Source organism: Ochotona curzoniae, unplaced genomic scaffold (genome assembly GCF_017591425.1).
Source record: "Ochotona curzoniae isolate NIBS_2020 unplaced genomic scaffold, NIBS_Ocur_1.0 contig_66, whole genome shotgun sequence".
In the NCBI taxonomy this organism is placed as follows: Eukaryota; Metazoa; Chordata; class Mammalia; order Lagomorpha; family Ochotonidae; genus Ochotona; species Ochotona curzoniae.
The window spans coordinates 22,905,300-22,919,543 of NW_024466512.1; the positions used below are offsets into that span (position 1 = coordinate 22,905,300).

The 14,244-nt window shown below is 40.2% G+C and overlaps 1 protein-coding gene across 1 annotated transcript in view; it reads left to right on the top strand.

Annotated features, from left to right (window-relative positions):
* Positions 1-10,886, top strand: part of ERLIN1 (ER lipid raft associated 1) — a 30,492-nt gene extending 19,606 nt beyond the window's left edge. The window contains exons 10-12 of the mRNA XM_040992311.1: positions 6,813-6,902; positions 7,512-7,591; positions 8,661-10,886. Of these exons, the coding sequence (XP_040848245.1) occupies positions 6,813-6,902; positions 7,512-7,591; positions 8,661-8,882 (392 nt within the window). The 3' untranslated portion in view covers positions 8,883-10,886. The remainder of the gene's footprint in view (positions 1-6,812; positions 6,903-7,511; positions 7,592-8,660) is intronic.
* The last annotated feature ends 3,358 nt before the right edge of the window (positions 10,887-14,244 follow it).

The following is a 14,244-nucleotide window of genomic DNA, read 5'->3' on the forward strand; positions in this document are numbered from 1 at the left end:
AAGTTGTTGGCTTCTTACACTAGAGGTGAGAAATTCTTTCTAAGGCCTGTTGGTTGTCCTTGTATCCCTCAGTATTCCCACAGGCCTAGGTCCTAGTTGTAGAGCCTGGCTTGGGGTGTTGTTCAACTGTCCTGTCCATCTTGATGAGGTACTCAAAGTCTTCTATTGGCTTAGGTGAGCCGGCTGTCTTTCATGTTCATTTAGGTATGCCCTCCAATCTTGCACAAGGGTCAGCAACTGAGATGGCCCAGTCCTGCAATACATACTCTAGGTCAGACCACATGTCTATGTGATTCTCCCTGAGGTTGGGCTTCAAGTGCAGTGATTGTGTTGGGAAGCCCCCAAAAAGTTTCATTTGCGATGTCCTCAGGACTTGCTCCCGTGTGCACCAGCCTTTGCAGGATCAGGCTTAGTCTGGTCCCCTGTATTAGCCAATGCAGTGGGTAGATTGGCCTGGTCAGACAGCTCTCAACCCTGGCTGTCATGTGGACTGGCAGGTGCTGAAGCTTAGCTTAGCCCATCGGGCCCCCAAGCCTATCTTATGCACACTGGCAGGGGCCTAGTTGTGGTGACACTTATTATATCCTACTCTCCCCTCCCCTAACACCCAGCAGGGGCATCCCCAAGGATGCCCTACCATTCCCATCCCTAGCCCCAGTTCTTATGTGTGTTGGCAGTGCTATGGCCCACTCTGAGTCCCAGTGCTCACTAGCAGATGCTCAGGCCTAGCCTGGCCTGGTCCAACCCCAGCCCCAGCTTTTACATGCAGTTGCAGGTGCTGGTGCTGTGGCCTAGTCTGGGCAACCTAAAGAACTCCTACCATACCTCCCCCAAACATGGCTCTGGCGAGCTCTGACAGGAACCATAGCTAGCCTGGTCCAGTCCAATCTGAGCCCAGACTTTTACGGGCACAGGTGGATGCTTTGGCCTGATGTAGGGAGGCCCTCCGAACACTCCCCTTCTAATTCACCATCTCAGGACGGTTTGTGGAATTCCCCAGAAATCAGAAATCATTTTATGCATATCAAAGAGGCCCTCAGTGGCCCCCATTTTTTTTTTAAGATTTATTTATTTTTATTGCCAAGTCAGATATACAGAGAGGAAGATCTTCCATCCGATGATTCACTCCCCAAGTGACCACAATGGTCGGTGCTGTGCAGATCCAAAGCCAGGAGCCAAGAACTTCCTCCAGGTCTCCCACGCAGGTGCAGGGTCCCAAGGCTTTGGGCTTTCCCAGGCCACAAGCAGGGAGCTGGATGGGAAGTGGAGCTGCCAGGATAAGAACTGATGCCCATATGGGATCCCGAAGCGTGCAAGGCTAGGACTTTAACCACTATGCTATCACGCCAGACCCAAGATTTATTTATTTATATTTTTTATTGCAAAGTCAGATATACAGAGAGGAGGGGAGACAGAGAGGAAAATCTTCTGTCCAAAGATACACTCCCCAAGTGACCACAATGGCCGGTGCTGTGTAAATTTGAAGCCAGGAGCCAGGAACTACCTCCAGATCTCCCATGTGGATACAGGATCCCAAGGCTTTGGACCGTCCTCGACTTCTTTCCCAGGCCACAAGCAGGGAGCTGGATGGGAAGTGGGACTGTCAGGATTAGAACCAGCGCCCGTGTGGGATCCTGGCATGTTCATAGCAAGGACTTTAGCCGCTAGACCACCACGGGGGACCCAGTGGCCCCCATTCTGATCCATACCCAGGCCCCTGGCTGGCTTGTGCCTGTGGTGCTGCTGCAGGAACTTCATGCCCTGTCCCCCCAAATCTTCAAAAAAGAAACAATAGAATAGACAACTATGCTGACACACTTGTTTAATTTATACAGAGTTTGCATTAACTAGGCTCAGAATGCCTGCAAGCAGCTTTTCTGCCAGAACTGTAACACCTGCCTTGGCATAAGGCAACCTAGGCAGTTGCTTGCAGCTAAGGACCTTTGAAAACTTTTTTCTCTACCCCAAAGAAATACATTTTTTTAAAAGATTTATTTATTTGTTTATTTTTTTAAAGTGAAATATACAGAGAGGAGGAGTGAGAGAGAGAGAGAGAGAGAGAGAATGAGAGAAAGATCTTGCTTCCAGTGATTCACTCCCCAGGTGGCTGCATTGACCAAAGCTGAGCCAATCCAAAGCCAGGAGCCTGGAACCTCTTCTGGGTCTCCCACCCGGGTGCAGGTTGGGTCCCAAAGCTTTGAGTGATCTTCGACTGCCCTCCCAGGCCACAAGCAGGGAGTTGGAAAGTGGAGACACCAGGATTAGAACTAGCATGCCCGTTTGAGATGCTGGCACCTGAAAGATGAGGACTTTAGCCACTAGGCTACCGCACCTGTCTCTACAGTAATACTTTTATTCTGAAAGTTTTGCTTTCATATTTAGATTTTTAACCTATTTAGATTTTGTTTTCATATCTAGTGTGACATAAGGATTCAGTTTTATATTTTCAAAATAGCAATTGATTGTCATGGACTACTCATTGAATAGCTCATCATTTTTCTCTACTTATTTCTAATGTCACATCTGTCAAATAATAAGATAACTATATGATTTATTCAGTTGCTAGGATTTCTACTTTTTTTTTTTTTTTTTTTTTTTTTTTTTTGCCTATCCTCCAAAATTACATGATTTAGAATAGCTTCTGTGCAGGTCTTGTTATCTGGGAGAGTTAATTTCTCATTTCTCCATAAGTTTATTCCTCTTAAATAGTCAGAATTATTTTAAAATTTTTTCCTGCATTATTTTAGGCTCTTTCTCCATCTAGCTTTAGGAGCCAGTTCTTCCACTTCTGCAAAAAACTTTGTTAGTTTTGTGTTACTAAATTGTTTTTTCTCTTTTTGGGATAAACCCACTTGTTCATTATGTAGATTTAATATATTTCTCTATTATTTTTGATAACGTCTCTAGAGTTTCTACTTTTGTTTTTATAAGTAACAATAGCTTATAATTTTCTTACATTTTTTTAGTGTGGTTAAACACTGTCAGATAGGCTGAAGAGAATATCTTCATTTCCTATGTTTTAGAATATTATCTCTTCTTTGTAGTTCTGGTGGAACTCACTTGTAAAAGTCTTGGACAAGTTGGTTTTAGTTCTTTTCTGTTGACTTATTCTTTGTGGTAAAATGTGTTTGACTTAATTTCTGTATTGAATATAGGTCTTTTATATCAATCTTGCTGATTATTTTTATAGAGCATTTTCTATTCCATCTGTTATTTAAAATTTAGAGACATAAATTTTTAGTATTCTCAAGATTTTCAGTAATGTTTACTGTATTTGTATGCCCCCTTTTCATTTCTGATATTGTTTATTTCTTCCCATTGGCTGGGTGAACTGTTCCAGAGAGCTTTCTTATTTTATTTATCTCTTCAGAGAGGCTCTTGGTTTTATTTTTGATGATTATAACCTCAGCTATATTATTTGTCATTTATTTTCATTTTCTTCCTTCTTTGAATTTCTCATTGGTTCTTTTCTAACTTCTTGAGTTGGATACTTAATATGTTACCTTTTAGTCTTTTCTAATGGAAGAAAAGCATGTATTTCCATTGTAATTTCTTCTTCATCTCATGAAATATTACAAATATGTTTTAAGATTCTTGGCTTAGTGAGTTTTTGAGGAGGTGTGATTTTATTGTTGATTTCCAGTGTTACTACATTGTAATAAAAAAAAAAAATAAGGTCTATTGTGTGAATTCTTAAATGTTTGTTGGAATGTGCTCTGTGGCCTAGCTGTACTTTGATCCTTTTATGGTAAAAGTCTTGTATGTATTAGAAATGATTCAGTATGTTTTCCCTATTTGTTGGGTGCAGTTTCTCTGTATATCCATTAGGACAGACTTAGTGTGGTATTCATGTCTTTTGTATTCTTCTAATTTCTGCCTTCTTTAGCTATTACCAGTAAAAATATGTTAAAATCCCTGCTATGAATATGGATTTGTTGACTTATAATTTTTTTTTTCTAAATTTTTGGGCTATTTCATTAAGAGCATTCAGGTTCAGGGTTCTTATACCTGTTTATCCTTGATTTTTTTTTTTTTTTTTTTTTTTTTTTTGGTGTAAGATCTATTTTTTCCAATGATAATATGGCTGTGCCAGATTTCTCTTGGTTACTTGTTTTCTTGGTGTATCTTTTTCCATCCTTTTACTTTCATCTTTTCTGTCATTATGTTTTAGGTCTGTCTCTTGTAAACAGCATATAGCTGGATTTTATTAACTTATCCCATGTGAGAATCTGTCTTTTAACTGGTGAGTTTAGTCTTTTTCTATTTATTGTGGTTACTGCTATATTTATACCTGTTTGCATTGTTTAATTATGTGCAATTTAATATGGGTTTTTTTTTATCTGCCGCTTTTTCTCTTCAGTTCTAATTAGTATTATTTTATTCTTTTTTCCTTTTACTTGGTTGGAAGTTTGACATTGTGTTTCTGGAATATATAACTAGTGATTACCTGAAAAGTGATAACAAGGACCCCAGACTTGACAAAATCTGAAATTAACAAATCTATTTTCTTCTTGAATAACATCTTGAAATACTTTAGTTCATTGCACTTCGATGTTTTATATTATCGTTGCTCTGTGTCTTAATTTCACATTGTTTTTTCTTCCCATTGATTATTGATGCTTTTAGTAAACATTTCTTCTTTATTTACAAGTATTAAGTAATTTTTTCCTCATTGCTTCTGACATAATTTTTTTTCTCTGGTAATTTTTTCAGTCAACACTAGGGAGTAGAAAACTTCTTCAGTCCTTTTGTTTGAAATGGTTTGATAATATTCCCAAATGGTTCTTTCTCCTACAATTCTGCACCATATTAAGCTTATTCTGCCTTAGCCATTTAGGCAGCATTATTTCATTTTGGTTTGGCCTCTTGTACTGTTGTGTTTATTGACAGTGTGCTGTCAGCCTAATTGTATCGAGTAATCAGTTGTTATTGTTTGTTTTGTTTGCTTTGAAATTGTGTCTGCATTTGGATGTTCTTCATTTTCTCTGTGATGTATCTAAGTAGAAAAAAGCTTGCTTCTCACTGGGCTGGTAGATGTGATTTCTCTTGTTCCCCTTTGACTAGAATTACTGCCTTCTAGAGGTCTTGGTTCTAATATCTTAAGGCCTTTTCTGGTTCCGCAGCAACGATAACCCAAGTACCTTTCCCAATCTTGTCTAATATCCACTCCAGAGCTGCCACCATACAGATTCTCTGCTCTCCATTTGCTTACATTACTTCAAGATCTTTAATTCTTTCTTATGAGCTCAGCCATGCTTTAAAAAACAAATCTATTGTGTTCTATCTAGCATTTTTAAGGTGCTAGTTGGAAAATTTTTCTCCTAGCCTTTTCTACCGTTTTTCTAGAACTGAACGTTTGGTCAGTTCTTTCATTGGTTTATTACCACATACTAATTAGAATTAGAGCGTGGTGTTGAATGGCGTTCATACGGTAATCCCTCTTTGTTGAGGCAAGATTCTTTGGGATCCAACTGCAGATTCCAGATCCCTCACTTTTTATTCAGGTTTCACTCCAAGTTTCTCTTTAAGTTTCAAGCCTAGTTGCCCCTGGTAGTGTATTTAATGGGGAAGTGGGTAGATGTGCCCTGGATTTGTTGGTAGAGAATTCTAGAAAGAAAAAAAACTGCTAGAAATTGTCTTTGTGATATGCCTTTTCTGCCAGAGATAAGATATGTTAAGATACAGTATCCCTCTGTATCCATAGGAGTTTGTTTCCAGGCCCCATCTCTCCCCTAGCAGCTCCCCCTGGCAGATAAGCAGTTCTTCTGATGTGCAGATCCCTTGTATAAAACGGTCTAGTACTTGCATGTTAGATACATATCCTCATGTAAACTTTAAGTAATCTCTAAATTACCTATGAAACCTACTACAGTGTAAGTGTTACGGAAATATCTACACCATATTGTATAGGGAATAATTACCAGGAAAAGGTGTATATGTTCAGTACAGATGCAGGATTTTTTAATGAATATTTTTCAAGCCACTGTTGTTAAACTGTTCTTGTGGATACAGAGGACTGACTTCAGGAAGGAAAATTGAAAATATTGTTTAAGAATTACAGTGACTGCATTTAAAGTATAATTGAAGTCTTTCTAATTCTGTCCTGGATCTTTTGGTTAGGCCATAGATTTACTAAGAAATGTTTAATTTCCTCTCTATATACTCACCTTCTGCAGCGCCCGACGTTGTTCTCACATTCTCAGCACAGGTGAATTGTGCTGCTTTCTGTTGTTCCTTCTGCAGCCTTCATCACGCCCGTTTTTTGATGATAACAGGGATCCTAACTGTGATAAAACTAAGTTTAGATATTTCACTCAAGACAAAGGCCTTCTACCTCTGGTTTTTTGTTTGTTTTTTCATGTTGGCTAGCTCTGTATCACCTCTGCTGTGCTTTCTCTTTTTGTTACTTCCTGGCATGTTTTAGGCCATTGTTCCTTTAAGATTCGTCTGAAAAGGACTTCCTTGATTTATATTACCTGTCTTTTTTCTTTCTCTTGTCATATTGTATCATTGTCCCATTTATGTTGCTGGTTTTGTTCTTTAATGCTTTCATAAAGTATTTTTCCTGTATTATCTTGTGTATTGTAATATTGCCTCATGAAGCACTGGAACTGTTAAACTCCTGGACTATACCTCACTTGTTAGAAATCTGGTACTGCCAAAATAGAACAATGAAGTAGGAAATAAATTTTTTTTCCCTTTCTTTGAGTTGTTTAAAGCCTAGGTAGATAAAATGTAAGGTATTGCTGATTCCAGTTGACTCTGGAGCTGGAGAAATGTTTCTGAGTGTATCTTTTGTTGTATAATTATAGAAGCAGAGAAGATTGCACAGGTGGCAAAAATTCGCTTTCAGCAGAAGGTGATGGAGAAAGAAACTGAAAAGCGCATTTCCGAAATTGAAGGTACATTAGGGACGGGATGTTACTTTGACTTTCTGGAACTGCCTCTCTGCTCACAGGTTGGATTCTTGCTTGTAGATGGAATAATCACATCTAGAGGAAGCAGTTGACATAATATGGACAAATTTTTTCCAAGATTTTAAACTTAAATTTGGGCCTTTGGGCTGCCTCTTTATTCTTAAGTAGGCAAAATATGAGAATTATATTGAGCTGCTTCCTTGCTTTCTGTGTTAATAGGGCCCAGGTTAAGTTTGGAAGCCATATGGACAGTACATTAAGTAGACTAGAACTTTCATGTCTGATCCTATTTTGCTTGAATCCTGGAGTCCTGGTGAAGTGTGAGGCCTCAGGTGCTGGGAAGGGTGGAAGAGGAAGGAGCAACTCAAGAGTAGGGAACATGTAGTCCCAGACCAGCCATGAGTCACTCAACAATGATAAGAATATTCCTGTTTGAGAAAGAGCTGGCTAGGGACTGGGATTTGAAAAATACTAGTGTTCCTGTAAACTATTAAAGTGAAGTAAACAGTCGGAATATTAGGCAGTAGAGACCGCAGAGGGAATGGGTCGGTAACTTTCCTTTGTGTTAAATACCGTGACTGTTTTATTTGCCAGATGCTGCATTCCTTGCTCGAGAGAAGGCAAAAGCTGATGCTGAGTATTATGCTGCACACAAATACGCCACCTCAAACAAGGTGACTGGCTTTCTATGCCACTTTCCTTCTGGTACAGTTTGGGGTGTTTCTTCTTCCTTTCAGGAATTCTTGTGTGATAGAGGTGGTTTTATCCATTGTCAAACGAGGGCAGTGACCAGTACAACCTGCTGTTGAATACCATACAGTCACTGGATTGGGGGCAACTTTGCTCCTGGTTCCTCATGAAAGTGAGGGATTTGGACAAAGGCAGACACGTGTGAATGCACACACACAGGTCAAATGCCATAAACTCATTCGTTCGTGCTGCTGTACAAGGGCTTAGTAATCAGTGAAGTTGAAGGTCTTCTCCTGAAATGACAAGAATGGCAGGAAAATAGTTAAGTTCTTTTAGAATTGCTGTCCAGATAAGGTAGCTTTTTTTCATAGAAGTTAAGCCTGTAGAACACTGTGAGGATGGGCTGTTTTTTTCATCATTGAAAACTGTCTCATGTGTTGGGACATTTTATGTCATTGGCCCTTGCCGCCTAACTTTCACTAGTGCTTACTTCCAGTTACTTTAACAGCCGTATTCATATGCATGCCTATTTCCAGATGTCCCCAATTGAGTGTTTCTTGGTTGTGGATTTTAAAAAAAATGGATTCACAGATGACTGATTGTAAGGATATCATCCCAGGTCCTTTCTTTGAAGCTCTGCCACTCTGAATCCATTGATTTTTGTACCCTCAAGAACAGCAGAAATTGCAGGTTGAATTCAGCTAGCTGAAATGAGGAGTATACAAAAGTACTTTACACACCCTCAGTCACTGTAGAAATATTAGTATCAATAGTAATCATTCCCTAAATAACCTATTTCCCCAGGCCTTTTACTGTGAATAGCTTCTGCTTTGGGGCAATAGCTGGCTGAAAGACTTTAAATCAAAAACATGAACTGTTACTGTGATTGCCACACTCCAAAGAGGATGGGTCTTTGGCCATCATGCAGAGATGAGCTGTGAATCTCACTCAGGAGAGCAGTAAGAGAAATGGGTGTTGGGGAAGCGGGGGAGAGGAAGATAGGATTTTTGCACTGAAGTGTCCTGATGCCTGGCTCCTGTTTGCTTCACACAGCACAAACTGACCCCGGAATACCTGGAGCTCAAAAAGTATGAGGCCATCGCTTCTAACAGTAAGATCTACTTTGGAAGCAACATCCCTAGCATGTTTGTGGACTCCTCTTGTGCTTTGAAATACTCAGATGTTAGAACTGGAAGAGAAAGCTCCCTCCCCACGAAGGAGTCTCTTGAACCCTCTGGAGAGAGCTCCATCCAAAACAAGGAGAGCACAGGTTGATGCAAGAGGCAGAAATGTTCTCCCATATCAAGACGTGGCCCAAGGGATTAAGTGGGAACAATGGCAATGTGGACTCTTAAGATTTTGCAAAGAACTCGTGTTCCCTCTGTTCTGCTTCTCCTGTGATAGTCCTGGTTTGTCAGCTGATTACAGGAGAAAGCCAGTTGTCTGGCTCTCTCAAAGTCTTTTCAGCTACGATTTTATCACGTATCCTGTACGTGTTCCTTTTCAAACTGGTACTCATGAATAAGGGAAAGTCTGATGCTAAGATACTGCCTGCACTGGAATGTTAAACACTAAATATATAACAAGCTGTGTTTTTCTAAGCTGAGATCTATTGAATAATGTTTACATTGGTCTCCTGGGGAAGTGAGTGCTCAACCAGTCAAGATATGCACAGCCAGAGAGAAGATGGCCAGGATCTGGTAAGTTAGAGAAGACGGACTCTGCCTGGGACCCAAGCTCCAACTTTGGGATATGGTGCCAGCATTCACCCATGTGGTGATTACCCGGGCCACTCAAATTCCCCAGGAAATGATCTTCCACTTGAGCAATCATTTACTTGAGACGATTTTTACCTTCTTGTTTTTCTACATTGGTTTAGTGGCCTGCCAGGGACATGTGCTTTGCACCTAACCAGAGATTTTTAATTGCTAGTTTATTGCATTAGTAGGCTCAGAGATAAAGAGGGCTTGGCTTGAAGTTTGAGTGAGATGCAACCTTTGCTCTTAACCAAGGCTCCGAGACCCTTCTGTTCCCTCCACTGGGTGATGCCTGTCAGTGTGACTGTCCAGGTCACGTGTGATTAAGGGGTCCGATTTTTAACCACAGACAACTCCTTATATGTCACCTCGCAACTCTCGCCAAGACTGGGACAGGGCTTTAACCAGAAGTAGAAACAGTGTAAAAGTCTGGGCCACTTACTGCACAGTATTGTATCATTGCAGGAAGTTTTTATGTTTGAAACTGGATCTAGGGTGCATTCATTTGCTCCAGAACTTCTGTCAAAAGAGCAAATCGTCCAGCTACCATGGTTCCTAGCTCACTAAAGCTCACGTGGTCTGGAACAAGGAACAGTCTAGAAAGCATCTTTGAACATCTTTCTCTTTTCTCCTGACCCTGAGATGCTGAACTTTCATATTCTCTAGGAGACCAAGATTCCACTAATTTCCTGGGTAGCCATTGGATCTGATTTTCCGTGGGAGGATGACAGTTAACCTGTGGCTGTAGGAAAATGTACTTTGTCTGGACCTTTGTTTCCTTCCAATTAGCTTTCCTGGGACAGTGTGCTACGTAACGAGGGCTAAGCTTGTACCACTTGTTAAGACACCTCTTGTATTCTGTGTTGAAGCCAGATAAGAAAAGTCCTGGGACCACTTCCAGAAACCTCTTGGTTGTCAGTCCTGATGTTCTTATGACAGCCTAATGGGTTGTGCCAAACACTTTATTGGAAAAGGAAAGCCCAAATTTTTTAGTGGGTCTTTTCCTTAGGCCTTATACTATAGAGGCATTTGTACTAAGGAGAAAATCACTTTTGTTTTTACTCTTTAATTCTGTAAAGTCTCTATGAATGAATTTTGTGTTTTTAAACTCTCCTTAAAAGAACTTTTGCATTATAAGAAACTTAACCTGTCATTGTTACTGCAGATAAATACTGGTTGCTGTGGGAAATCTGGATCGTTGACCCCTGTGCTTTCATCGCAGAGATGTTTGCTATTCACATGAGCAAAAGTCAGTTGCCCCAATGTGATGGCTGTGAGTGCTGCTGGCAGCCAGAGTCCTTGAGGCAGGATCAAGAACAGAAAAATGATACTGAAAGGAAACACTTCCTGCTTAAACTCCCTGTGAGCTCTGCTTCCTGGGCCCCCCAGTGAACTCTTGAGTCTAGCCATCCCTCAGGGATGTTCATTTGGGCAAATATACACTGTAATCTTGGTCAAAATTTATATGTGAAATGCTACCTTTTTTTAAAATAAGAAACTAAATAAAATTATTTTACTATCAGTGATTTGTGTGTGTTTTTCCCTCATCTATCTAAATTCTTTTCTCATAACAGGCTTTCTTGCACATTTCAATCAGATACAGTGTATTTACTGAAAGGTTTTCCAGAGTGCTGGCTTCTTGCTCTGAGCCTCTGAATACCAAGGCTTCTACTGTTTTCCCGACTCCTAGAACTGAGCAAGGGATGTTCTGGTTTTTTGGAGACAGGGCCAGCAACAGGGAAGTGAAGAGGGAGAACAGCATCCTGCCTGTTGAAGTCTTAACTTCACCACCCCAGCTACAAGCTAAAATGCTTTTTGCACTGAAGAAGGGAGGGGCAGCTATGCTGGTGGAACAAGGACAGCTTCATGAATTGAAACTAGTTTTAGGGCCCAACACGGTAGCCTAATGGCTAAAGTCCTCACCTTACATGCCCTGGGATCCTATATGGGCACCGGTTCATGTCCCGGCTGCCGTACTTTCCATCCAGCTCCATGCTTGTGGCCTGAGAGGGCAGTTGAAGAAAGCCCAAAGCCACGTGACCCTGCACCCAGAAGAGGCTCCTGGCTCCTGGTTATGGATCAGCTCAACTCTGGCTATTGTGGTCACTTGGGGAGAGAATCGATGGATGAAAGATCTTTGTTTCTCCTCCTCCTCCTCTCTGTATATCTGACTTTCCAATAAAAAGAAAATTTTTTAAATATTTAAATACATTTTTAAAAAAAGAAACTGGCTATACTGTGGTATAACAGATGTTATTGGCAGTCCCAGAGCCAGGACTCTTCCCAAGCTCTCTACACGGCTTCCCAGGAGATTTCCTGATGAATGATGTACCAGCAGTTGAGACTTTTGGAGAAAGCAGCCCTTCACTCAGATTCCTCTGGGAACCAATTCTAGTGTATCTTGCAAAACAGGAAGCTTTCATTTTGACTATCCCAATGGTCTTTTGATAGCCAATAAGATGAAGTGACATCCTCCTGTTGCTGGCAAGAAGGAAATGTATAATTAGAAGTCGTGGCTTATCTTTCTAAGAATTATATTTTTGTTTGAAAAGCAGAATTGCAGAGGTGCGAGAGAGCTCCTGTCCACTGGTTCACTCCCCATGTGGCCACAACAGCTAGAGCTGAGCTGATCTAAACTGGGGATCAGGAGCTTCTCTATCTCCCATGTGGATATAAAGACCCAAGGACTTGAGCCATCTTCTGCTGCTTTTCCAGGCCATAAGCAGGAAGCTGAATCAAAAGTGGAGCAGCTGGGGCTCAGACCAGCAGCCATATAAGATGTCAGTGCTACAGGAAGATTAGCCTGTTAGGCCACCATGTCAACCCAAGGCCTTCTTGTTCCACAGTGTGCTTTACAAAGAAGTCCAAAGCATATGTACATAAGACCTTGCATGGTCTGGTCCCTGCTGACCTCCAGAGCCACTTGTCTCTCAGGTCTGTGAACATACCTCTGTGTGTGGTATTCCCTCTGCCTGATTCATTTTTCCTCCACTATAACACCAGCTTTCCTTTGCTAATTTCTTTTTTTTATTATTTATTTTTTTATATTTTATTATTTTATGATACAGTTTCATATTCCCTTATCCCCTCCCCAATTCCCTCCCCCACCACCTAGTTCCTCTATATCATTACTCACATATAGTTCTTCATACACAGGCCTATGTCCATCATTGCAGGCATGGACAATGGCAGAGAGTCCAGGATCCTATTGTCAAGATATAGTAAACAGTTTCATTGTAAGTCCATCTTTGTCTAGAAGCAGAAATGCATACTACACTGCATCTTCACATCTGGATGTTAGTCTCCATTTCACAGCTACTGTACATCCCCTTAAATGAAAAGTCATAATACAAAATCAACAATAGAAAGAAAAATAGAAATTTACAATGCCATGAAGTTAAATGACATGTTACTAGATATGACAGTGTCCATTACACAGCTACTATACATCCCTTTAAATGAAGAGCCACAAAACAAAATATTGGGGAGAAAAACGAAATTAACAACACCAAGAAGTTAAATAACATGCTATTAAATGATTAACGTGTAGCTGAAGAAATGAAAATCAAGAACCTTCTTGAAGAAAATGATGCTACCGTATGGATCTACAAGTCATTGAATGATTTAATCAGAAGAAAGTGTTTTGAAGAGATGAAACCAACAGAAAACAACAAAACCCATGCAATATAGTTTCTGCTGATCTTTGTTGGAGTGTGTCTCCTCCAGACAATAAGCAGATGGATTTTGTTTTTTAATCTAGTCTACTTATCTATGACATTTGATTGAGCTTAAGCCATTTACATTGAGTTTAATATGTATGGGTGGTACTTTGGTCCTGTCATTTTAGGAATAGGTTGTTCATTGGTTTATTCTGTTGTCATTTTACCGGGATGTTCTTCCCATTTGCCTTTGGTTTTGGTGGGTGCTATTCCTCTCCTCTGTCAAGAGAACATCTTGAAGTATCATTTGCAGGGCAGGTTTGAAAGAGGCAAATTCTTTTAACTTTTCTTTGCTGTGGAAGAATTTTATTTCATTTTCAAAGACAAAAGAAAGCTTTGCTGGATGTGTTATCCTGGGCCGACAATTTTTTTCTTTTAGAATCTGGAATATGCCACTCTGTTCTCTTCTTGCCTGTAGAGTTACCTGTGAGAGACCGCCTGTGAGCTTAATTGGCATTCCTTTATATGTCAATGGATGTTTTTCACATGCACATTTAAGGATCTTTTCCTTATGTTCAATTGAAGAGAGTTTGATAATCATGTGTCTTGGAGAAGATTGCTTTTGATCAAGCCTGTTAGGAGTTCTGTGCCCCTCCTGGACCTTGTTTCCCAATTCTTTCTCCAGATTAGGGAAATTTTCCTTGATTATTTCATTAAATACATTTGCAAACTCAGCTTCTCTTTCTGCGCTTTGTGGGACTCCCATAACTCTTATATTAGGCCTCTTAATAGTGTCTTTCAATTCTTGAGTACTTTTTTTGTCCTGATCGAGCTCTCCTTCCAGCTTTTTGTTGGCTTCCCCCTGATGATAGGAAATATCTTCCAATTCTGAGTTTCTTTCTTCTGCTTGCTTCATTCTATTTTGGAAACTCTCCACGGTACTTTTAATTTGCTCTACTGTGTTCTTAATTTGTGATATATCAGCCTTGATATGCTTAATTGCTTCCTTAAATTCCTTGAACTCTTTGCATGAGCTTCTCATTTTTTATCAGAAGCTTTAAAATAAGTCTTAATTATTCTGTGTCCCCCATTTTCTCAGTGTCTTCCTCAGTTAACTCTGAGGTTGGCATAGGGTTTTGCTCCTTTGCAGAGGATTTTTCAGTAATATTCATTGTGCCTTTGTCTCTTCTTTTGCTCTTGATCATTGTACTTCTGGTTAGC